General features: G+C 39.5%; 1 protein-coding gene across 2 annotated transcripts in view; it reads left to right on the top strand.

The window, feature by feature from the left end:
* Positions 1-25189, top strand: part of ano2b (anoctamin 2b) — a 64682-nt gene extending 39493 nt beyond the window's left edge. For both annotated transcript variants that reach the window (XM_085435910.1, XM_085435909.1), the window contains 6 exons: positions 1436-1578; positions 8225-8377; positions 8958-9010; positions 10760-10938; positions 18673-18778; positions 21311-25189. In XM_085435910.1, coding sequence (XP_085292036.1) covers positions 1436-1578; positions 8225-8377; positions 8958-9010; positions 10760-10938; positions 18673-18778; positions 21311-21691 — 1015 coding nt within the window. In that variant the 3' untranslated portion in view covers positions 21692-25189. The remainder of the gene's footprint in view (positions 1-1435; positions 1579-8224; positions 8378-8957; positions 9011-10759; positions 10939-18672; positions 18779-21310) is intronic.
* The last annotated feature ends 1542 nt before the right edge of the window (positions 25190-26731 follow it).

The following is a 26731-nucleotide window of genomic DNA, read 5'->3' as shown; positions in this document are numbered from 1 at the left end:
GAAGCAGTCAGGCAATAAGATTGTCCCTTGTATGTGTTTGATTGCTAGTGTTTGATATCATTTGGACATTGACATAATGCTTTCCCCAGCCGCTTACTCTAACCCTGAAAATCAAAAATGAATACCTTACCCTAAACCTATGCCAGTGCACTGAACCTATAATTAATGGCTACAGAAAAACCATGCTCTTTATACTTAACCGTAACCCAATTATAAACCTGACACCAACACCACATTTTGAGCCTCAACAATGCCTTCAAACACATGGGGACGAGTGTTTTGTGACTGTTGGTCCCCACAAGTATAGTAGCATGCCAATTTTCTATTCCCACAAAGATGTCTAAACGTGTGTACACACACACACACACACACACACACACACACACACACTTGCTGACAATTTCTTGCAGCATCTGCTCTGCCCTTTCTTGTTCTAGTAACATTCCTTCCATGTCTGGACAGTGGTTTTGTGCAATAGCTTAGCATTAACATGCAAATCTGAAAGCTCAAAGGTCATCTACGTTTATAACAGATGTCAACCAGACACCCTTTCTAGCTTCAGGCTACACTTTTATTGTTGCTTTACTCACTCATTAGGTGAGCTTCATCAAAAGCTCTGTTAGTCATCTTGATGGACCTGCAAGTCGCAGCACATGCAATCATATCTGCATGCCATCCTTTCCACTGTTACACATTCATCTCCTTAAAAGTTTCACACCTGGTAGAATTGTTGTGTGCAGGTGTGTAACTCATCACATGTGCCCTGTTGCTCCATGTGTGTTTATGCAAACAAAACATAAAAAATATTTAGGTTGTATTGTATATCCCTTCACCAAACTGCAAACACACATGCATATTTATGGTTGTATTACTCATGTAAGAGTGCATTCTTAGAGAAACACCCATGCTCTCACTTTCCTTCACTGTCTCTTCAGTTCTCTGTTGGCTGTTCCCTTTTTCGCTTACATAAAAACCCTAAAACATTCAGCCCCTGGCTGTCAGTTCACTGGGTTTTCAACAAACATCAGCATTTCAGCACCTCTGTAAATACTTATTTTGCTATTATGTTTCACAAGCAGTCTGCAAATCTTTTATTGTTCCAGCTAAGGTCTAGAGAGTTTTAACGACTCTGTGCTGTGCTAGAAACTCCAAATGCGATCGTTTTGTTGGAGTCATTGCACTCATTCAACTGCATCGGTGCCACCTATTTTAGTTTCCAGCTTTGATATCTTTTACTGAAAGTAAACAAGAAAGCAGGAATTGTGAGTGGAAGGTATTCATGCCCTGCCTCTGACAACTTTAGAATGGATTTTTGCAGTAGGGATTAATCACAGCTATAACCCAGCAGTCAGTTGGAGCCTTACACATAGTACAGTTGCAGTAAAGGTAAAGTCTTTTATTGTCTTTGCACTTTCACCTTCCTTCATTTTAACAGGAAATTGAAGAAATTGGTCCGTACATTAAAGGAAAAAGAAACGACACCAAAGGCGAGGGAGGAAGAGAAGCCACCTCAGCAGTGGAACCTGGACTATGCCCTGGCTCCCTTTGAAGGCCTCACTCCAGAATACATGGAGATGAGTGAGTATGCATACACACAGAGAAAAATGGCCTCACAGTCTGTAGCCTGAAAACTTATATAAGACACATAAGACGTTTACATTATGCTGCTTTCCAACAGATGTCACTGCAAAACTGTGCAGTGCTGTGAGTTGATGAACTCTGTATACTACAGTGGAATGCAGGGACATTTACAGGAAGGCAAGCAGAGACGAAAGACAGAAAATATTAAAAACAGGAGGCATTAGTTTTTAAAATAAGAACAATAGTATTTAGAATATTTATTTATAATAATGGCAAGGATTCCCAAGAATTCCTGGACTCGTTCCTGGTGGGTGATGGGCTCCGCCAGGGCTGCCCTTTGTCTCCGGTTCTGTTCATAATTTTTATGGACAGGATTTCTAGGCGCAGCCAAGTGGCGGAGGGCTTTCGCTTTGGTGGCCTCAGAATCTCATCTCTGATTTTTGCAGATGATGTGGTTCTGTTGGCTTCATCGGGTGAGGGCCTCCAGCTCGCACTGGAACGGTTCGCAGCCGAGTGTGAAGCAGCGGGAATGAGGATCAGCACCTCCAAATCTGAGGCCATGGTTCTCAGCCGGAAAAGGGTGGAGTGCCCACTCCGGGTCGGGGATGAGTTCCTGCCCCAAGTGGAGGAGTTCAAGTATCTCGGGGTCTTGTTCGCGACTGATGGGAGAAGGGAGCCGGAGATCGACAGACGGATTGGGGCTGCAGCTGCAGTAATGCGGACGCTGCACCGGTCCGTCGTGATGAAGAGGGAGCTGAGTGTAAAAGCGAAGCTCTCAATTTACCGGTCGATCTACGTCCCTACCCTCACCTATGGCCACGAGCTGTGGGTAGTGACCGAAAGAACGAGATCGCGGATACAAGCGGCAGAAATGAGCTTCCTCCGAAGGGTGGCTGGCCTCTCCCTTAGAGATAGGGTGAGAAGTTCGGCCATCCGGGAGGGGCTCAGAGTAGAGCAGCTGCTGCTCCACATCGAAAGGAGCCAGCTGAGGTGGTTCGGGCATCTGACAAGGATGCCCCCTGGGCGCCTCCTGGGTGAGGTGTTCCAGGCATGTCCCACCGGGAGGAGGCCCCGGGGCAGACCCAGGACACGCTGGAGAGATTATATCTCTCGGCTGGCCTGGGAACGCCTTGGTATTCCCCCGGATAAGCTGGAGGAGGTGGCTGGGGAGAGGGAGGTCTGGGCCTCTTTGCTTAGGCTGCTGCCCCCGCGACCTGGCCCCGGATAAAGCGGATGAAGATGGATGGATGCATGGATGAATGGCAAGGATTCCAATAAACCACTGTAAGCTGGAGCTGCCCAACTTATCATTGCCTGACACCACTCCATGCTATTTACGCCATTTTAAATGTATAGGCTTGCCATCAGTGTTGAGTGTTTAAAATCACCTTGGATAAGCAACAACTTCTCAGTTCTTTGTATGGCATCTTAGACAGGTAAGATGCCATACTCCTCAGATACAGTATCGAGGATACTTGAGGGCGCATGAGAGTTTGGCCAACAAGTTTATGTGTTTTCTGGACTTGGACATGGCATTCGACCTTGTCCCTGGGGTGTCCTGTGGGAGGTGCTTCGGGAAGCGTGATACAGCTGTTGCAGGAGTTTAGTCCGCTGGCAATAAGTCGGACTCGTTTCCGGTGGGTGATGGGCTCTGCCAGAGCTGCCCTTTGTCACCGATTCTGTTCATAATTTTTAGGCGTAGCCAAGTGGCAAAAGGCTTCCACTTAGATGATCTCAGAATCTCATCCCTGTCTTTTTGCAGATGATGTAGTTCTGCTGGCTTCATCAGGTGATGGCCTCCAGCTCGCACTGGGTGACATGTTAGATATCAGTGAGGTTGCTGACTGGCAGCTTTGAACTCAGTGAAACCTTGTAAATGTTGTTTTTCACAATACGGCTGAATGCTATGCTTTACTGTGAACCCTGAGAGAACAGACTTCTTGTTTTATTGGATTTTAAATCATTTTGACCATGTTTTTCACTCTGTGGTACTGACAGGTTTTTGGTACCTGGTGGCGCTGTGATTAGGGCCTTTCTGTGTGGGGTTTTCTTGTTCAATCCGTGTCAGCGTGGCTTCTTTTCGGGTACTCCGGCTTCCTCCTGCAGCCCAAAGACATGCGGTTATTAGGGATAGGTTAACTGGTGATTCTAAATTGTTCATAGGCGTGAATGTGAGTGTGAATGGTTGTGTGTCTCTCTGTGTTAGCCCTGCAACAGGCTGACAATTTGTCTAGCATACTGTTACGAAATCAGTTTCACCCCGGTTCTTTTTATTCCTCGGGCATCCAGAGACTGCACCGGAACTCAGTAGTCATTTTCACAAAACCTTTATTCATCTTTATTCATCTTCATTTAAGCATGCATCTTCTAGAAGGGAAGACGTGCAAGGCCGGTGTCCCTCTGCAGATCTTCCACTCCTTTGTTTGTTACAGTCAGCTTTATAGAAGCGACCCTATCATAATACCCCCATGGTGTACTGCAAACTCTGTCTGTGTGTGTATGCACGAGCGCGTGAGTGCCTGTGTGTGTGCGCGTACTCGTATGTCTATGTGAGTGCACGTGAGTGAGTGTGCATGTAGGTGTGGGTGCATCATAACAGTCAAAGCACTGTGTGTGTGTCTCTGTTTGTGACTTCCTGCCGGTCATAAAAGTAATCTCCTCACCTGAGCTACACCAAATTCCTCTACACAACAGAGAAAACAGAGTTAACATATTACAAACACTGAGACCCCCACCCAGGTCTCCCCTGGGCAATTTCCACTCAACATTAACTTCTCTTTGTCTTACTTTCACAGTTCAAAGTGGGTGGGCCTCCTAGAAATCTACTCCTAAATTCATGACACACTCAGGCCTTTATTGCATCCAGGGCAGTGTCAGTGTCTCTACAATAATTCTACATCCTACCTAACACATTTCTAAACTCTCAAATAAGCTACGCATATCTTCAATACCCAGCCTGCTATAGGGCGAGTTGGATGAGAGGAAGAAGATGGATGGATGGATAGAGGAGCATTTGGACCCAGAAACTGTTACTTACTTCAAACTTAAGAAGCAGATTTAAAAAAATTTTGAAGCTCATTAGAAACAAAACAAAGCATTTTGTATCTCTCATCAAAAGGCACAGCTAAAACACAACAGCCAATACAGTGAGGATAACCTATGACAGGGGAGAGTAAATTCCATGCATCATGCCTGTTTTGCAAACAATGAAGCTAGTGATATTTTGACTAAATTTCATTTAAGCCCCAACATTTTTCTTTGATTGGTTGATTACATTTTTTTGAGTCAATCTAATTCAGAGTGAGCTTGTGAAACTGCCTCTTTCAAAAGGTTTTACTGAATAGATAAATGAACATACATTTGAACCCTAATTTTGTACAGAGAATAAAAGAAAACAAGAAACTGAGATACAATCAACAAACAAATGAAAGACGTGCACTGTTTGAAGGAGACATGCAGCGCTGGCCTCCATGCTGCACGGCTTGAGGTGTCTGATCATTTCCCCACTGCTGATAGAAGTCTAAGCGCTGCAGCAGTTTCACAAACATGCATCAACAAGCTTGACCTGTAAAAAAAAATTGGTGTTGATCTTCGTGAACCCATAAAATGGGCCGTGTTTTCCTTGGATATCAGTGCCATATAGAACTTGTGTAACAGTGTTTTCAAAGTGAAGTTTTCTTGGCAGAATTTGATGTTTGTGGGAACCTTACACTTGGTTTCTATTAAGAACATCAAAATGATGGTAGTTTTATACTGCTGTAAAGTAATCCAGGTCTAACTGGATGAAAACCTGGTGATTTTTATGTTTCTGCTGTGTTTTAGTTATTTCATGTGACATGAATAGAGTGAGGACGGGCGGAACAAGAAGACTGGGCTGTAGCTGTAAGGCACACAGAGGAATGTCAGAAATGTCTGACACACGCACTGTAGCGAGTGTGTGTGAATGGATAGTCTGGATTTGTGTTAACTCATTTTTTAATTTAATGTATGCGCGTCTTTCTTTGTGTGACTGGGTCGAACTCGTTAACCTCGGCTCAGGTAGATGTTGGGTTATTCTAAGCTTGCCCTTTAGCGCTCGCTGTGCCTCGGCCGTATTTTCTTCCTTTCCACTCATTGTCTCAGTGTAGTGTCTTGAGGTGAAGCCGTCAGTCTTCCGCTCGCTGGAAATCCCCGTTCCCACACTGCTAAAGTTCCAATGCTCTGACAGAAGTCCTGCACTGGCCGCAGTCAGGAATACTGCCTTGTGTTTCTCAGGTTTCCTTTCAGCATTCTTCACAAGCGGGTGAACTGATCATGAGACGACTTGTTAGACAATTTATTTCTCCAAACCCAGCCCCATTTTGCTTTGTCAAACCAATCAGACTGTAAGCCCACCTTGAGGTTATTGATGCTAATATCATATGAAAGCTTTTACAATACTAAGTGGAGAAAAATTTGTATCACAGCAAGATTTCAGTTGATGTCACAGCACATTTGCTCTAACAAATACTAGTCCAGTTCTACCCAGTGTCCAAATAAACTGCCTAACTGCCTTTATGGTCCTCAGCCAAAAATCCAGACTTTATACTACTTTCTAGATTACTGCTTCCACTCTGTGTGGTTAAAAAGAATGTATTCATCCATCTAAACCTATTGTTTTTAACTAACATCTATGGTTATACAAAACCTACACGGATATATTGATTATGATGTTTGACAAATTCAGATTAAATCCACCTGATTAAATATCTCAGTCACACAGCACACAGTGTAGATGCACACCCCCATTAAACACTGCTTAATCATAAAAATGTCTCAGCTTGGCTGCTGCAGCAGAGGGTTTAACCATAAAAGGCATCTTCTGAACCACCAAAAAGCCCAGACAGACAGTGTGACTCGTGAACAGTCATTTGTCTGGTCAAAAATGTCAATCCGAGGGTGTATTAGTGGCTACTGAAAAAATGTGCTTCCTGTGTTGTGGGTTTGATTTCCTTCTCATATTGCGTGAGATGTGGAAGAGCAGAAATACAATTGGAACCCAAAGTATTTGAGCAGTGGCGCTTCTTTGGTAGCTTGCCTATAGTGGATTTTAAACAATCAATATGTGATTGAATACTTAGATGCAAATTTTTTGAAGGTAGTTACCGCCTGAAGCCATCAGCATCACCAAATGTAATAGTTTAAATTTGAGATGCTCTTTCAGGCCTTTACTGCAGCTGCTTTCAGTTGCTGCTTGTTTGTGGGTCTCTCCGCCTTCAGTTTTACCTTCAGTCACCGAAGATTGCTGTCTTGGGTTGAGATCAGGTGACTGACTTGACCATTGAAGAATATCCCGTGTCTTTGCCTTGACAAACTCCTGGGTTTCTTTTGCAGTATGCTTTGGATCATTATCCATGTGCACTGGGAAGCACTATCTGATCCGTTTTGCAGCATTTTTGTGAATCTAAGCAGAGAGTGCAACTCTGTGCTCTTCATAATTTATCCTGTTACTTCTATCAGCAGTCACATCATTATTTAACACTATTGATGTGGTTCCAGTGGTTGCCATACGTGCCCATCCCATAACACTGCCTCCTCCATGTTTGACAGATGATGTTATGCACTTCAGAGCCGATTCTCTGCTTCTTTGTGCTCTTCTCTTAACATCATCAGTGGCGCAAACCACTGGTCACATTGTTCTGTATTTTCATTCATACTGGCAATTGTAGACTTTGCCATTGTCACTTCTTTGAAAATGTTGGTTTGTTGATGTTGTGAAGTGTTTTTTCCTAATCAAGGAAATAATTCTGTCATTTTGCACTGCAGTCATCTTCTGTGGCTTGCTGAGCTGCCCCAGTGCATTCATTCTTTTTATGAAGCTACCAGATTGTGGAAACTTGATTGAAAGATAAAAACTGCTTGTCTGTCAATTGTGTGATTTCTTTTAAGCCTATGAAAATGGGAGACTTTGCATAAAAGCTGACGTAAACAGTTAGTCTAATGCTTTTGTTGAACCCTTTGAATTAAAGCTGAAAGTCTGCACTTGAATTACATCCTGATCATTTGATTTAAAACTCTGTGGTGGTGTACAGGGACAAAACTGCCAAAAACAAGCATCATCGTCCAAAAACCTGTCGACATAACTGCAGCTTCACAAGGGTTAACTTGAAAACAGTTTTGAGGCAGATCCAGAGATTTTCAGTTAAACAACTTTTCTCTCCAAAGCAAAATGTGCCAAACACTGGGGCTTATGTTAGCATGTGACATAAACTTGAACGTTGTAAACATCTGATTTGTTTTACTTTTCAATGGTTCAATGTTCTTTGTGCCCTTGAGACATCATAAATTAAGTAATGTAAATTCATGAAATGAAACTTTCATGAGTCCCGTTTTTGTTTTGCATGAGGCTTTGGGAGCAGATGTATTGTTCATCTTTATACTTAGATCATCACATCATCTACATGTAGAATGGCCATTAATATCATCAGCAAAATTACAGTAGGAAGTATGGGATATATCAACAATTAACATGTAAGCAGTGTTTTTTTTTTTAATTGGTAATTGTAAATATTGGTTTAAATATAGAACTTATTTATCTGAATACATGTAGACAAATTACCAAAAAACTTTTTAATGTCCTATATTATACATCCGATAGATGTAATAACTGTTTCTCTTTCTGCAGTCATCCAGTTTGGTTTCGTCTCTCTGTTCGTGGCTTCTTTCCCGCTGGCTCCTCTCTTTGCCCTGCTGAACAATATCATTGAGATCAGATTGGATGCCAAGAAGTTTGTTACAGAGCTGCGTAGGCCAGTCGCTGCACGAGCTAAAGACATTGGTAAGCTAATCTGACACTCAGTTTATGAATCGCCATTCTAAGCATCAACAAGATGCTACAACTCATCTTAAACCAGTCTGATTTGATTCTTTGAGTTAGCAGTGGCTTCAGGCAGTTTGGCTAATCTCACTAATACACAGACTGAAACCTCTCAGCTTGATTTCCAAGCATTTTTCACTGTACCCAGATACTTTTAAAGAGGTTTAATAAGCCCAAAAGCCACACTGTAAGGCAACCGATTCAATAACATTTTTCTAGGTAACTGATATCACCAGAATGATGGTTTGCCAGCGAAATAATTCACTTTGGATTATTAAAATAAGTAAATTCATAATCATCAGATGGATTATTTGTCTATGTGTAGCTAAGCTCTGGTCTATATGCAGATCACTTAAAAATTAGCTAACATTTGCATCACACTCAGTTATAAATATATCCTTTAAATACTTTATAGGTAAAGTTTAACTGACTGTCTCAGTCCCTATACAGTTTTATTACTGTACTTAATACAGACTTTCCTGTTTTTCCTGTTTATTCCCTTCAACTTATCCTTCTGTCTTTTTTGCTTCTCACCTTACAGGCATTTGGTACAATGTACTAAGTGGAATGGGCAAGTTCTCAGTCATTATAAATGTAAGTATAAACACAGTGTTCCACTCTTCCAGGTTTCTAAATTAGTAAATGAGGCAGATGCATGCAAAATAAAAACCTGAAGATAATTATTCTACAAATATTGTAGTAATATATGTGTTTTAATTACTTCACAAAACACCCGAACACTTAAACATTTATCACTGTTGGTGCAATTGGTAATCAATTTAAAGTCCTCTACAGCTCAGTTTATCTTGGGGAAAATGGTTGTATAGTATATATGTTGCATATACTGCATGGATCTTCCACTTCTTCATGTCTTTATAAGATTAAATGTTACCTGTTTTTAGAGACCGGAGACAGGAATGCACTAACAAAGTTGGCATAATGGTGCATTTCCAGACTTCTCTAACACAGATCTCTGTGCTGCTATAAGATAGGTGAAATTCAAAGTGCCTTAGAAATTATCAAATGAAAGAACAGAGAACAAGTGTAAAGTGCAAACGGGTCCAAACAGATCTCCTTTGAGCAGCACCTGGTGAGGAAATCCTCCTTTTAAAAGGAAGAAACCTTCAACAGAACTAGTCTCTGGATGGGCGGCCATATTTCTTGACTGATTAGTTAATAAGTAGTTAAATAATTGTTTATTATAGATTTTTAATAAAAAAAGATATTTGCAATTTTGGGGCAAATTTTACACGCAGGCATGGATAATGTGTGAAATACTCTTTTGGATCTGCTGATTAGACCTTTTGTCAATTTACAGAGTTGTATCTGAAATACATAAATATGCAATGTTTGTGGAGGGGAGGGGGGAAGGGGGGGAAGGGGGGTCAGGAAGGTTCTGCTTTGCATTTGTCTCTGGCCAGTGAGCTAAAGCCCATCTAGTTTACTTTTAATACTAAACAGATTTGTGGCAGATCCAAAAACAAGCAGCAGGAGTTTTTAATGTAATCTAGATCTGAGGGATTGGACACACACTGTGGACCGTGGCTGCTGGGGCTCTGTGGGTCTTCTCAGCCTGGCTGGGGGGCTTCTTTGCCTCTCTCCTGCTGTGTGCCCAGCCTGGAGGCTGCAGTCCGTGACCGGCTCCCGGTGCAGACGGCTCCCTGTGATAGCGTTTCCTCACCTGGCTCATGTCTGTCCAGCCCAATTTTACTTTTTAAGTGTGTGTGTGTGTGTGTGTGTGTGGGGGGGGGGGGGGGGTGGTATGTATCCATGATTGTTTATATTAATGAGAGTGTGGGGAGTGAGTTGGAGGGCAGGGTGGGGTGGGCTGCTTTTAACCATGTAAAGCACTTTGTGCTACATTGCTGTATGAAAAGTGCTTTATAAATAAAGATTGATTGATTGACCAGGAGCTTCACAACAATAACAGAGGTGTATCTATCAGTTCTACTGACTTTAATGTTCCTTAAACTCAAATGTATATTAAACAAATGCACAGTTTACCAGATTTTTGCTCTTTGTAACCCCTGTCCCTCCTCTCACTGAAAAGAACAAGCATCAGTCTGAGGTTTTCTGTCCTTTACAGCTACAGATAGTTTGGCTTTGAGTAATAGCTGATCGTATTCTGATTTGATTCTGGTCTTACAGTAGCTTAATAAGCTACATTCTTCACTGTGAGAATGTTTCCTTAAAAATCAAATTGTTTGCATATATAAAAAGTGAAGGAAGAAATGTGAACAGCATAAAACATGATTCAGTTTTTATACTTTTCTATATCACTGGTCCTGACAGACAGACTGTTTCACTCTTTCTGTTTTGATCTCTTTGTCTTTCTGTCTATAGGCCTTTGTGATCTCCTTTACGTCCGACTTCATCCCTAGGCTCGTTTACGAGTACATGTACAGTCCGACGGGCACCATGCACGGCTTCATTGACCACACGCTGTCCTACTTCAACGTGTCCGATTTAAAACCTGGCACAGCACCACAGAACTCTGAGCTTGGAAACATAACTTTATGCCGGTAAAACACACACCCATGCTCACGAAGTATATTTGTAGCAATTACGTTTTGCTCACATTTCTGTGGGACGAGCACTTCTGTATTCAGCAAATAGCCAGTCAACATGGGAATACCTATTCAACTTGTTTATTCACTTGTCATACATGGACAAACGCTGTGCGTTTGGCCTTGTTGCTTTTGTTCCCTCAACTGCCAGTGAAGTATTTGGTGAGCATTCAAGAAAACATTCAGGCCAATTCATCTATTTTTACATCTGAGGAATTTAATTTGGGGAAGGATAAAACAGCATTTCTGTGTTTTGTCATAACTTATAATTTTGGCCTTTGCAGAAACATGCAAACAGTGTCTCTATTAACAAGGATTCACTCAGATTATTATGTATAAATTAAGGTTAATGGCCCTTTAATCTTGACTAAAGAATGTTTGTTTCATGGAGTTGAAATCTTCTCTTTATATCTGAACTTGTATTTGAGTTTAGGAACTTTATTTAGTGCTTTGAACGTTTATCACTGGTCTCAAAAATGTTTCTGTGATAAATTTAGTTAAACGTTGCTAATTTTGAAAATCATTACAAGTTTGGATTGCTTAAGAGTGTTTTGTTTTGGGTACAACAAACACTTTTTAATGCTCAACCTGAAGGCCTGTTCTGCATCTAATATTAAACTCCAATCTGAGGGAGGGACAGCTGATTTATTGATTTTTTTTTTTTCACTTGATTTTTCTTGAGTTGGGTTGTGCTACAGGGCTAAGGGCTGCAGTTGAATGAACCAAAAACCTTTTGTAGTCGTCACCATCATACCAAATATTGATGTATTAATATTTTGTGCTAGCTACAAATGTGAAACACTCAATTAAACGGCGAGGAAATAAGTTCTTGATTAAGACGCACCATCGCACCCTCATGCAAACTGTAATGCCACTTTGAATGTGGAAACAACAAGAATGGATTGGAAAGGCATTATTGCAAAATGCACAATTGTATCTTTTATGCATTTTCACTCATTCCACTGGTAAGCATCTCTTTCATAATATCAATATAAAGCTTTGCAGAGGAAAAGGTCATGGATGCCAGCGCCCACAGACAACTGAGGCCGACCTGCTGTTACATAAGATGGCAAAGAATTACTATGCGAGAATGCAGTCTTTGTACCACTGTAGGCTGATATGTCACATCGCAAGAATGACCAGATAGTGTTCGCCTTGAACGTTTCATAGGCGTGAAATTGGCTGCAGGATGTTCCAGGAAGATTTTGTGTGTCTGCAGTGAGCAGAGCTGTGTAGTCATGTATAGACTGTATCTAGACAGTGCTGCTGATGTGGGCAGTGCCTCTGGGCTCAGGGCAAATGATTCAGCTCTGAATTTCAGATTCTCCAGACAATGGTTGCCTTTTTTTTTTCCTCCTTCTTCTTTCTGGCCCAGTTAATTTGGGGTTCTGGACATATGGATGAATGCATGCAATAGTCAAGATGAATGGATGGATAATAACTATCCATCCATTCAGAGGATGCAGAGATGAGGGGAGATATCATTGAACTGATGATCAGATAACAATACAAAGGAATGCTTTTTAAGACAGTAAGGAAACTGTTGAAATGGAAAGATATAGAAATACCAGTGAGGAAATGAATGAATGAAGGCAGGGGGGTGGTGCTGCATATGGATGGGTGGATAAATAGATGGATGGTGTGACAGAAGCTACCCACCAAGGTTTTACATTTTTAATAAAATTTTAAAAACAGCAGTGTGAGGAAGTTGAAGATTCTGCATCAGTGAGCAGAGCATGACTGTACATCTCCGCAGTCCTTTTTGTCCTACAGTGTTGTCGGTGTCATCAAAATTCTGAATGTGAAACAAAGAGTTAAACATTTTAAGACTATGTCAAGAAAAGGACATTTTCCTTTTCTATTTTCCATTTTTGATGATGTTGTGATGCTGATGTTAGCTGTTTTGTGTAAATTTATATGAAAATAGCAGTAACAGTGTATCTGGTTAAAACTTTAAACAAATAATTTTTATATTATTATATCTTTTTAGTGTATAGCTATTTCAAAACTGTTTATTTAAGGAGATGAAATTTGAAGTGTGGGATGTTGAGTAGCCCCTGGCGTAGAGTAAAAGCTCACTTTTAAAACAAAACAAAAAAATCAGTTTTAAAACAGATTTGGAGTGGCTGTACCTCCTCTTATATCACATCTTTGACCTTTGACCTCCATGTGTCTGACATCTACTGATATAAGTTGGTTATAATAAAATTATATTTAGCTTGAAAGTGTAGATTTCGAGTGATTTACAGAAAACAAGGAACCTACCATTATAGATGGAAATGTATTGAAAATCATAATCTTAGAGGAAAACTGTTAAAATTGCCATTTAGGTATATACCTGCTTTATATCAAGACAGTACTCACTCCTGAGCTGACAGGAAGTTGGCTTTGCTAACAGGCTTATCAGCAGGAAGTCAATTGAGGGTTAAGCGGTTATGCAATGGATTATCAAATAATTTGTAAGGAGAGGTTTCCTCTCAGCATTAGGAGAAAATATTCTTTATTTTCAGTGCTTGGTTTAGTAATTCAATTCAATTCAATTTTATTTATATAGCGCCAAATCACAACAGCAGTCGCCTCAAGATGCTTTATATTGTACAGTAGATCGTACAATAATAGATACAGAGAAATCCCAACAATCATATGACCCCCTATGAGCAAGCACTTTGGCGACAGTGGGAAGGAAAAACTCCCTTTTAACAGGAAGAAACCTCCGGCAGAACCAGGCTCAGGGAGGGGCGGCCATCTGCTGCGACCGGTTGGGGTGAGAGAAGGAAGACAGGATAAAAGAAATGCTGTGGAAGAGAGACAGAGATTAATAACAGATATGATTCAATGCAGAGAGGTCTATTAACACATAGTGAGTGAGAAAGGTGACTGGAAAGGAAAAACTCAATGCATCATGGGAGTTTTAAGGAGTTATTAGGACATCGTGATAATAATGAATTGCAGTGGTCCAGCCTGGAAGTAATAAATGCATGAACTAGTTTTTCAGCGTCACTCTGAGACAGGATATTTCTAATTTTAGATAGATATGATACAAACCACTGCAGCGCATTACCTGTAATACCTACAGCATGCTTTAATCGCTCTAATAGAATATTATGGTCAACTGTATCGAACGCTGCACTGAGGTCTAGCAGGACAAGCACAGAGACGAGTCCACTGTCAGAGGCCATAAGAAGATCATTTGTAACCTTCACTAAAGCTGTTTCTGTGCTCTGAGCTCTGAAACCTGACTGAAACTTTAATATATTGCCTCTGTATTAGTTTGCCATTACAGTATATTAATACTGTATTTGAGCAAATATTTGAAAATAAACTGGAATTACAGCAAAAACAAAAATGTCACAAGTGAAATGTTGAACAAGAATTCTAAAGCTGCTTAAACTAATGTCTGTTAAGTCAAGAATTTATGAAACAATAATTTAAAAACTTACTTTTTCAGGTTGGAGAGTATGGGTAATAGGGTTGTGACAAACATAGCACAGTAAAAAAAAAACCTTGAAACTTATAGGGAACAGGTCAGGAGAAAGGTACAGTAGTGAGTGTGTACAGTAATCTGTAAAACATAGTGGAACACTGTCATGGATTGGCCTCCCCAGAGCCCAGACCTACAACATTACTGAAGCAGTGTGGGATAATTTTGACAGAACAGAACAAAAGTCAGTCGAAATCCAAAAAGCTTTGGAATGTCATTCAAGAAGCCTCTTAAAGACCGCTACCAACAGACTGCTACTTTTAGCTACTCCCTTATGTATAAGGAGTTACTACAGCTCTATGTATGATTTGGGAGTTTTATTTTGCCAGATGCCCTTCCTGAAGACTACTTGAAGAAATTACAGGAAAAGAATGACATGAAAAGTTTCTTAAAGAGTTCAGGCTGTGTTGAAGAACATTTGATTTGGTTTTCTGTCAGTTTATTATGTTCTTTGTGACGTAATACCAGACTGATTTGGCTACATCACGGCAACACTGAAGGTGGTCATATAAAATATTGACTTTACATTTTTTATTATTATTATTTTTTTGAATTGTACAACTGTGGATTTGCCTTATGTTTTGTATTTCCATGTATGTTTGCACATTTAACTGAATCACATTTTCCTAGTGAAATATAAAGAGATGGGGACTGGCTCAAGACTTATATTACTGTACGCTGATTGCATTGATCCACATATAGTGTAAAGTTTAATACAGTATATACTGCCATTTGCCAGCATTAAATAATCCTCCATGTTTTTAGTTTGAAATGAAACGTGACCTCATTGGAAAAACAACATAAAATTTTGTGCCCCCAAAGTCTGCCCTCCAAAAGATTGCATCCGGCTCCATTTTCCTGCCTAGAGCGATCTAGAGACAATGAATAAACTGCACAAGGGTTAAAGGGGTTTGGGGCAAATGTGGGGTGATGCCAAACCTACCAAATGGATCCAATATGAAGCTCATATGTTCGTACAACAAACAGGATGATAGCTAACAGCTACCATGTTGAGTAACACAGGTTTACTGTGTATGTATTTATTTATTTATTTATTTATTTATAGATGGGAATGACCCAGACGAACACGCTCGTCTCACATAGTAACCCTAATCTTATTGAGAGGTCTTCTGAAAGAATATTGAGTTAAATGCTTCAGTGCTGCAGAGCTCCACTATTTTAACCAAACATGGAGCTTTGAGAAAACACATGCGTGCACACACACAAGAACAGAGAGAAAAATCATCTTTGATAGCACAACTGTATTTGTGATTCCACCTAAGAAGTGTTAAGTGAATTAAACTGACAGAGACTGGTCTTATTTTATTTTTATTTCATTTTTTTTTTTATATTTCAAGATGACCTAAAACAAAATGTTGCAAAAATATTACTGAGAGACTGAGAGACAGATGACTAGATCAAAGGAAAAAGAAAGGGAAAGAAGACTGACTCTCACGGACAGCATTCCTCACTCATGACTGTATAAGGAGAAGGAGTCAGGCATCATAAGACCATGCTAACACACACACACTGGCCCTCCCCTCCCTCTCTGTTATTTCTATACTGTTAGTCAAGTGCTTAGTGAGGCAGCTCATTCAGTCCCTTTAATTTATTTTGACTTCAGAGGAATTTTTTCATGACAGTGTGTGGAATTGACTTTTGTTGTGCAGTCATTTTAATGTAAAACTTTGATGTGAGACATCCTGTTTGCGTGACGTGTTAAACTGCCCTGCAGTTCGAGCTTCCTGCATTTCTTTTCTGTTATGCTTTTGTTTTGCTTCTTGGGGTGTGCAGTTTTAAATACATCTATGTAAAATATAAGGAATATAGTTTTCAGGTTCAAGCTCTGTCATGATTTGCGGGTTTATTTGAGCCAGTGTTGTTGGGGATCTTCCAGAACTGATCGAGTTATAAATGCAGGAAAGAAATGACTGACTTTCTGACTTTCATGCTCAAAAGAATATTACAATCTCTGTAATTTCTGTGAAGGCTCTCAGTCATCCAGGTCATTGTAGTCTAAAGAGCTTGGAAAGAAAAGCGTCTGGACTTCTTTAAGTTGCTTGAAGACGTTTCACCTCTCATCCGAGAAGCTTCTTCAGTTCTAAGGGTCAAATGGTGGAGAGTCCCAGAATCTCTGTAATCATGTTTCCATAAATTGCTGCAGAAGTGAGAGAGGACCTTTGCACCACACTTGATCCAAGCATAGTGCAAGCAGTTAAAGTTTGAGTACTTGATTGAAAATCGTTCTTTGGTTGTGCTTTTCATAACATTTTAAGTCTCCACTAAAGTACATTTTTAAGTACGGAGTAAATGTTGCTTTTTAACCTGATTTTGAGTGTCTCCATGTCTTAAATGTGCACTGATTCAACCTAATGTTGAATAGATGTCTACTGTCTATAGCTACAGCTCCACATAAAGCCAGTCTTTGTCTCCACACTCTTCTGTACATTTAGTGGTTTCAGACGACGCGTTTTCTGCCTAAAGATGTGCTTGAGGTTAACAATAAGAGGGACTGTCTCCTAGTTCTTGGCTTCAAAGGAATGCTCTATGTTGTACTTTGCATCCCACAGGAAAATGCAGCCTCTTTTACAATAGCTGTGAAAACGGAGGCCAAAGGCAGTGTAACATAAAGCCAAGTGTCATTCTCTACATATTTGTAGAAGGTTGGTTGATGGTCAGATTAGTAACCTGCTGCTGAACTCTGGTGAGCTTCAACGTTTCAGATGTTTACAGGTTAAGGCTGTTCAATGCTTTTACTGGCATTTTAGTGATATTTCATAACATCTCATAATGCTGCAGGTTGCAAAGGTCTCTCAGCCAGTTCCATAACATGCATAGTAGTATTGTTATTTGGAGTTTCAATACCCACAATTTTACTAAATGTGTTTAGATGGAGGTATTTTAACCCACAGTTATTGCTCATTGCCTTTCTTTTGAAAATGCTTTTTTTTTTAAATCCTAAAGTAGGATGTAAAGAGGGTGCAACCTTCATTAAGGAGCGAGTGAATTTAAGGAACTTGGAAATCTAAATAATCTTGGCTGTGCTGAAGTTGGATCATCTAGACTGTTAGTTTATGTATGCAGTAGCTCAAATCAGATGCCTGTCCACAAATGCTTTTATTTTCTTGGGAATTTTTTTTTTTTGTCCGTTTCACTTATTTTATTTTAAGAGAGAGTGGGTGGAAAATTGCCAACAAACCACTGAGGTTTTCTCCAACACTCACTCAGCAGGGTCTCTTTGATTTCATAATACTGCTGAATCTCAAACAGTCCAGTTGCAACTTTACATTTGTTTTCTAATCCTCTCTGGTTGCATTTTAGCCAACAGATACAGAAGCAGCAGCAGCTCTGGTACCTGAATGTACCAGCTGTACCAACTATATTATTCATGTCTTTCTTCCAGCAGCAAATAACTCACATTTTTTCTCCAGTGTTAACAAACCGCTTTTTTTTTTTTTTTTTTTTTTTTTAAAGTTAAAGATATAATGAATGAATAATGAATAATGAACCAACTGTGCTTTATTTATTTATTTTTTTTAATTTCACGTGTTCACTCCTCACCTCCTTTTACCCTTGAACTGAATTTGGACGACATCTTTCTGTGATGATTAAAACAGACTGACACAATTTCTGTATCACATCTGGTATTGCTGATCCTGTGGGGACCGCAATCTAATTACTCAAGATTTGGGGAACGACAAATCCCCATAATCTCAGTTTGTGCTTTTTAGTATGATTGGTAAGGGTTTGGGTGAGGATAGTAGTAGTTATGGTTAAGTGAAGTTTCCAGGTATAATGTCAAAGTGTGAAGTGGTGGTAAAATGGCTCTACCCTGTCTACCTTTTTGTTGTGCACTTGGCTGTTATTCTTAGTCCTTGTTATCTTATTCTGCCTCTGTCCTTATTTGGAGCATGTAGACAGTTTGTACAACATGTGGTTTGAGTTTCCCCATGTTTGTTTTGAAGGTACAATAAAGAGTGTTTACTACAAGGACAACAAATGAAAGGAATCCTGATAAAGTTTATTGCACTTTAAGTTTCTCGACTGAGCCAAGGAGCTATATGTTTTGATTAGGCAAGGTCTCAGCTAGATAAAGATGCTGTAAATCAGTTTAATCTTAGGTTTGCCTCATATTCTCAAACTCTGGACTCGTAGATATTCTTGTCTCCATGGGTGTTTTATTTTATTTTTTTTTTTTTTTGTTCTAGGTATAAAGACTACAGGGAACCCCCATGGTCTCCAGACGCGTACCAGTTCTCTAAACAGTACTGGTGTGTCCTGGCTGCAAGGCTCGCCTTCGTCATTCTGTTCCAGGTGCAATTTCAGTGTATTACTCAGTTTCTGTTTTTTTTCTTTTTTTTAAATCCTGTCTGCATTTGCAGCGATGCATATAAAAGAAACACATGCCTGTGTGTGTGTGTGTGTGTGTGTGTGTGTGGGTGGTTTTTTTTGGCCACTCATTCCAAACTGAGTGGATCACACTCTGCTCTCATTATGGTCAGGAAAACAACCAGATGCTTCATGTTTCTCAAATGTCCTTGGACAAGTTGTTAAAGTTTCATTCTTTATTTCTGTTAAGAAATAATCATGACCAGAATTCAGGTACTATACAGTTGCTCTTAAACTTTTGGTTCAATAGTTTTTTTGTGATGTGAATGGAACAGTGAGAAATCATTTTTAGTTTTACCCACTTATGTCCTTTATCTGTGATTGCTGCAATTTCCACTAAAAACCCTACTCCCATAAATAGTTGCATTAGTAAAACTATCTGAAATAGATGTAAAATTGTTGTCCTGAATAAACTCTCATACGGCATCAGAATGTAATCAAACTGTTTGTCAGAGGGAAATTGTAATTTTTACGACCCTTGAGCATAACAACAGAAAAAACAGCAGTGCTCACAGACTGAAAAGTTTGGGAAATCCTCAACAACTCACTTCAGTATTGCTGTCATCGGTCAGAAGTGAGCTTCTCTCACTCATTGGTCCATGTTGGACTCTTCAGAATGTTTCACCCAGCACTGACAGCTCCGGTTAACAATAGAGTGACGGCCTGCGCAGATAGGGGAAAAAGTCCGGAGTCACTTTGGTATCTGAGTAGTAATAATAATAATAATAATAATAATGGATTGGATTTATATAGCGCTTTTCAAGGCACCCAAAGCGCTTTACAATGCCACTATTCATTCACTCTCACATTCACACACTGGTGGAGGCAAGCTACGGTTGTAGCCACAGCTGCCCTGGGGCAGACTGACAGAAGCGAGGCTGCCATATCACGCCATCGGCCCCTCTGGCCAACACCAGTAGGCGGTAGGGTAAAGTGTCTTGCCCAAGGACACAACGACCAGGACAGAGAGCCCGGGGATCGAACCGGCGACCTTCCGGTTACAGATACGCAGAGTACACACACTACCAGTGTTGGTCAAGTTAATCAGTAACTAATTACTAATTACTTCCCCAAAAGTAATCCCATTACTTTACTGATTACTTATTTTCAAAAGTAATTAGTTACTTAGTTACTTTTAAAAACATGATTTACAACCTGAATAGGTGATAAAGCAATAGATCTTTCAGCCCAGCTCTACTTTCTGCCTAATCCATCATATAAAATGTAATCAAATGGAAAAAGTCTCTTTTTAAAATTTGTTTTTATTAGTTTTAATCTTTATGACTTGACTTTATGCATCAAGAAAACATTAAATTATATGCAACATTCTCTGACTGGAAGAAATTTGTTTAACATCTAAACCTATTTTCTGCACATTCCTGCACATAAAATAAAATATTTTTTTGTGTTTACACTCAGTTTTTCAATAGATGCAAGTAAAACACAGCAGAAAATAAATAAAATCAAAGACTCAGCGGTCCTGTTGCTCTATTTTCACCTGTATAGCAGGAGTGGGGCAGGCAGAGGTTTGCCCTGGTGCAGGTGTGCCGCAGAGGTTTGCCCTGGTGCAGGTGTGCCGCAGCGGTCAGTGGAAGTTTGTCTGTGAATTTCCCATTACGTCGTAGCATACTCGGTGCGTACTCGGTACTTGCTTGGAAGTTTAGGGGTTTTTTTGCTGTAAAAAGAAGTTTTCTTCCCACGCAGTGAACAGTGGACGCTAATGTTTTTGTCACTTTTTTGTCACATTTTTACTTTGAGCTTAAGTTTTTAAGCTCAAAGTAAGGTCAGTACTTCCACACTTTAAAAGCTGCACGGGCATACTCTCTCCCGCACTCGATATATGCCACGAACGTCGCACTCGCTTACATCATTGTCATGAGACACTCACAAAAAAAATTACAGTTTTAGTAACGCAGTGTGCTTACCGGAAAGTTAGGGTAATCTAATTACCTTTTTTTGCAATAGTAATCCCTTACTTTACTCGTTACTTGAAAAAAGTAATCGGATTACAGTAATGCATTACTGCCCATCTCTGCTCACTACAGATGAATGCAATCTTCAATCTACTGACGTGTTGCGGTGAAAAATTTACAGACTGTACCTTCTCGTTCTCATCACTTGAACTGGTTTGTCTTTGATTTGAGCAAAGACCTCAAAGTTGCACAAAGGCAAACATCAGCTTCTGCATTAAACTGGTCCAAATTGCTATCAGGGATCATCACTGATCAGCTGGTTCTCAGGTATAACCCAGTGGACAATTGTAATAGTGCCAGGATCCATTATTTCAACTTTGGCGTGTTACGCTAGCCGCGTATATATTTTTGACATAATGGCTCAGTGACATTGATATGGTTGATATACAGTATGTCACTGTCACAGTTATCATCAATCGCACTTGTTTCCACATGCATCAGTCTTTCTATCACTTATATTCCCACTTTTCTCCTATTCTTCAAGAACCTGGTGATGTTCCTCAGCCTCGTGGTTGCCTGGGTGATTCCTGATGTTCCCAAAACCATCGTGGAGCAGCTCAAAAGGGAAAAGAAGCTCCTGGTCGATGTCTTTTTACAGGAGGAGAAGGAGAAATTACAACTCATCCAGCGGCTGTTTGCCAAGGATGCCACCCTCCACCCCAGCGGCAACACGCTCCCCCCAGGGCAGGATCTGCCGATCCCGGGTCGCTACAGTACTTTACCATCGGGGCCCACAGCTGGAGAGGACCGAGGAGGAGGAGGGCCAAGGGCAAGATGCAGGGCAGCCAGTTTCAGCCAGTTCAACAGGAATATTGCCTCTTCGCCCATGAAGGAAAACGAGAATTCAAAACACACAGCGGTGTGAGATGAAACACACGTTACGGGGGTGCTTCAGCTGGTTCTATGGATTGTCACTTGGGTGACTCGGTCCATGTACGTCTTTTCTGTGTCTTTTGTGTCCCGGTATGTGTGGCTTACCTTTTGAACATAAATTTTAAATTCACTGATATGTGAGTGGTTGACTCTGCAATGTTCACATTGATTGACTAAATGGGTGTGAGCGTGTGTGTGTATGTATGTGTTGTTCCTACTCTCACTGACTGTTTACCTGACAGAGTTGTCGTTTTTACTTTTTGGTCAAAATAGTGAGGCATACTAGCTTCATAGCGTAGAGAAGCAATAATCATCATGTTAGGTTAAACAACTAAATGTTGCAGGAACCTGGAAGAGACTGGAGATGAAGAGAGGACTATGAACTAATGGGTAGTCTTAATAAGCATTTAACCAACATGATTAAACTGACAGACATTGTGGCTCCTCATTAGGGCTGTCAATAGTTTCCTGCTTTATGTGCTTATGCTATTCATGTATTTTTGTTTACAGAATTTGTAGCAGTTGAAAAATACCACATTTTCTGTACTCTTCTCTTTAGAATTCAGGAATACACTTTGAACCCCTTTTTTCAGAATTCACTAAAATTGCCACTAAAGATTGAGCTGCTGGTCATTGTTTCTCTTTACCTTACCCTGAGTTTGAAATGATGGAAAAATGCTAATGTGACAAACCATGTTTATGGCACTCATTTCAGTTGAAGCTGTTGTGACAACTTTCAGCTGACTGTTGAATGACTTTAATAACTTGTGAATGCAAAGGAAAAGCCATCTCTTTTATAGACTGAGTCAGGTGAAAATGATCACACTGTGTCTTATTGACAGCGAAACAAAAGGCATTAGCTGTCCTTTATTATGAAACACCTGACAGTGTACCTTGACATTCCTTCAGGTAAGTAATCAATCTGAGCCCGTTCTGCTTAAACAGAAGACCTTAACATGGACTCAACATGCCCATTTAGTGGAAATCTGCATCTTCACACACACACAGATTTCTTTGATTGCGGTTAAATCACGTTTTGTTTTTTTTTATTAGCTTGTTAGCTAGCCAATATGTAAAATGTTAACCCTAAGGTTCCCGTATTATGAAGGCAGTTCCATTCTCAATGAGTTACATGCAATGGGAACTTATTTTGTAATTTATGCAGCAGACCTAATTTGCTGCGGCGCAGATTATACTCTAGATTAAATATGAACACGTAAGAAATCACTGCCTGCTGACCAATCAGTTCTCTGGAAAATAATACCTGACTTTGGCAGGGAACTGTTTTACAAAAGTTACTCCTTTGAAAACGGGGCGCCCATTTGTCTTTGTAGACCTAATATCAAATTGGCGCGTACCCTTGAATTCTGTTTTTATATTTATTCTATTTACTCATTCAAATAGCAACATGACTGCAACTGAAATAATGAAAACTGAAATTTTACTTTCAGACCAATAGAGCGGTGATATTGGTAAGCCTGTTAACTTAGCCCATACAATCAGCATTTCTGCTAGCTTTCCTTATTGACTTTAAATATGCCCAATTTGATTAACATGAAAGGTATTCACAGATTTTACTGACCAAAGCAATTCAAGAAGAGACACATTTATACAGCGCTTTCCCCCTCTCACAGTCATCCTCTCACTATTGTATTATTCTAATATGATAGTTATGTCTTCCAGATGCTCTACTGCAGTAGAATTTTCCATGTTTGTGATTGGTCAGATGATGCCAGCACAAACCCTTTCATGTGAATGTGCTCTTAGCCAGATTGATGAACCCTGGGTTAAAATATCCTGACATCCTAGGTACATCAAACTTGCTTCGTAGTAAAGACCCCAGGTCTGTTGGTGTATAGTTAAATGACATACAGATTAAAAGAGCTTTTGCATGTTATTCAAAAATTAAATTCTAAGAAATATAAGCTGTGATCATATTGTAGCTAATGTACATGCAATGGCATAAAACAGCTTCTCAGTAGGCAGTTCCTTTGCAGTCATTGATCGTCTCTTGGAAGTCAATGTTCATCGATGTACCTACTGAAACAGTCCATAGCTATGTAGCCTACAAATGTTAATTTAACAGATGGTCTCCAAACAAGCCCGCTTGTTGATGGTGTAGAATTTGTGATTTTAGAAAATTTGTCCCTTTATAACATCCAGTGTCTTGCAAGACCTTAAGCTATTAAGCTACTTTCTTTTATTCAGACAATGTTAATGTGATGTGCATATCATACTGGAGTAAATAAGTTCCCATCATGAAGTAGCGCTCACTCATAACCAAATCTGAGAAGGTTGAATTTGCAAAGAGGTGTTAAAATTAAATGGACAAAGCTACACTGAACACAACATTTTTAAACATCACACATCCATATCAGCATTATTGCTATCTGATATTCCAACAGTTAATACTGTTGTCAGCAAACAATTTGAATGTGCAAAGAATGCAGCTGAGATTAGTTTTTATTTGGTTTCTTCATGTTTAGCTTTTAGGACCCTAATGGATGAGAAGCCAGCTGTTATCCAATAAAAGCAAGTGTCAGTGAGAGAGACTGGTTACGTGACAGACCTACAAAAGTCATGTGCTCTATAGATGAAAAATGTAAAGGCTATGGTTAGTGGGGTTTTTTGTTTGTTTGTTTTTTTAATTTTCTTTTTTTAAAGGGTGAATGCATCATGTACTGTAGTCTGAATACTTTCAGTATTGATGAATCCCCGCAAGACTGCATCTTCTTTTTAAATTCTTGAATTGATGAAGCTTATTAGCTTAGCTTGGTAACTTATTTCAACACCTATGAAATTCAGCTCCTGTACACTTGGTGCTGTGTTCATCCTACATTACAGAAGGTCTGTCATGAGGTATGTTAAATATCTATTTTGTCACAGTAATTGTGATCAGTCTGTGTTTCATAACATGAAATAGACATGGTATTTGCAGTAGGAGTAGACCCGCAAGCTACTATAAACTATTTGTAGGTGTCACAAGATATTAGACTGCTCAATTAACCAAAACTGCTTCAATTCATGCCCTCTTGGAAAAAAATACGGAGGGAAAGTGTTGTTAATTTTAATCTTCACAGATTTAATAGTGTGGAAGAATCACTCCTGCTGCTAATGTGTATTGCTGGCCAACTGCATATTGTATACTTTTCAAGGATGTGTGATGGGACAGTGAATCTTCACTGGAATGAAAGGGTACTTTCTTGACACTCAATATCTAGTTCTTGTAATAATGTTAATATGCCGACATGCTGTAAACCTTCAGTGCTGTTTCAGAGGCCTTGTAACTGCTCTTTACTTTGCATTTGTCACATCATCTGCCCATCTAATACTCAGTGACAGACTGTTAACTTTATTTGTATCGACTTTAGGAAGTTGTAATTAAGATCTATTTGTTAAACGACTTTCTGTTGTTCAAAAAATGTTGGTCCTAGTTTAAGATGGTGTACAAAATCCTAAATACAGAATTGTTAGATGGATTGGTTCTTCACATTGTGTGATGTGTACTTTTATCCCATAGTTCTGTTTATTTATTGGTCTTTTTTTGGACCAGGTAGTCTTAGTGTGATTACTTGGTCAAAAGAAAAATACAACATGACGAATATATGAGGCTGTTAGAGCATGGCATTATCAGTAATGTCTGCTGGTAAATCCACATGAACAGACACTGGATTTTATTGACCAGTAAAAATCTGATGCATCAAAACTGCAACCGATGAAGAGAATAATCCTCATAAGGGAGTCTCTTCGTGCCTATGTCCAGTGAAATAAAAGATGGTTTGCTTCAAAGTACGTCTCATCCTGCCAAACACTGTCATAAAATCTGACGTCTCTTTGGACTCCAGCAAAGGTTGTATTTCTACATTAAATTTATGAAACACACCTTTTTTGGATTGCTTATACTACCCTGTATATGTCCATGAACACCTTGATACAAAAGTTGTAGCAACTGTTGTTTTAGGGTTGTTTCTGATTATTCCTGCCACCTGGTGGACAAAAGAGGCCCCGATACAGCTTTAAAAGTCTATCTTGTATTTTGACCATTGGTTTATGGTGATTTTATGCAAATGCAAATTGCTGCAGAGAATTTTCCAGTGATGTAATACGTTAAATCTTACTGAGTGAAGTCACTGCTTTGCTGAATCGAAATATGAATTAATGGTTGAGTAGATGCAAAAATAAATACTGCACATTAGTAGCATCTGAGCTTTAACCAGATAAACAGTACTGTTTATCTGGTTAAAGCTCAGATGCTACTAAACAGTACTGTTTTGTAATTCAGTTTAATATAGCAGCCAACCAAAACCTGTAAAACGCAGTCTTTGCGATCAAAATTCATACATTATATCCAAAAAGAGGTGAAATAAACCTCATAGGTATATCTAAAAAATTTACATCATGCATGAAATTAGTACTGATTTCTACCCACATGTTTTTCTACATTCAAATATTTTTTACAAGGGAATTTTGACAACTTTTTTGCCAGCTTTAGTTGATAGCAGTTGATATCAACTTAAGTTGATATAAGATGTCCTCATGAAGATGTGGATTCGTATTAGTTTGTGTGACTTAAAGTTTATGTTGCTAACTGATAATTGAATATCTGAATGGACAGCCAAGATACTTTCTACAACATAACTGTAAGAGAAAAGAGATGATGTGACACTTTGTAATATTTTTACTCCCTGACAGTATCCAGCTGCAAGTGTGAGCAAGTTGCTGCTGCTCTTCCTTCTATCACTGGACATGAGGTTACTGTTCATACTTTATCTGCAACAGCTGCTCATTCTATAGAGTCATTTCAACTTGTGATGCATCTGTGAAAGATGCGTTGTCTTCAACAGCCATCACAACAGTCATTCCATGTCCACACAGTTTCATCCATTTAAATCAAAAAATCCTAATCATAGCAAACAAAAAACAATCATTGCTAGTTGTGTCATCCAAAGTCTGAAATTTTAGTCATAGATTTGTCTTGGCAGTGCTCTTTGGGAGAGGCAGTCAATCTCTGTTTTTCTTTCTAAATGCTGTG

Source organism: Copadichromis virginalis, linkage group LG17, assembly GCF_057382275.1.
Source record: "Copadichromis virginalis isolate Kocher_CV1m ecotype Utaka linkage group LG17, C_Virginalis_male_GT1.1, whole genome shotgun sequence".
In the NCBI taxonomy this organism is placed as follows: domain Eukaryota; kingdom Metazoa; phylum Chordata; class Actinopteri; order Cichliformes; family Cichlidae; genus Copadichromis; species Copadichromis virginalis.
This window is presented reverse-complemented; position numbering and strand designations above follow the sequence as displayed.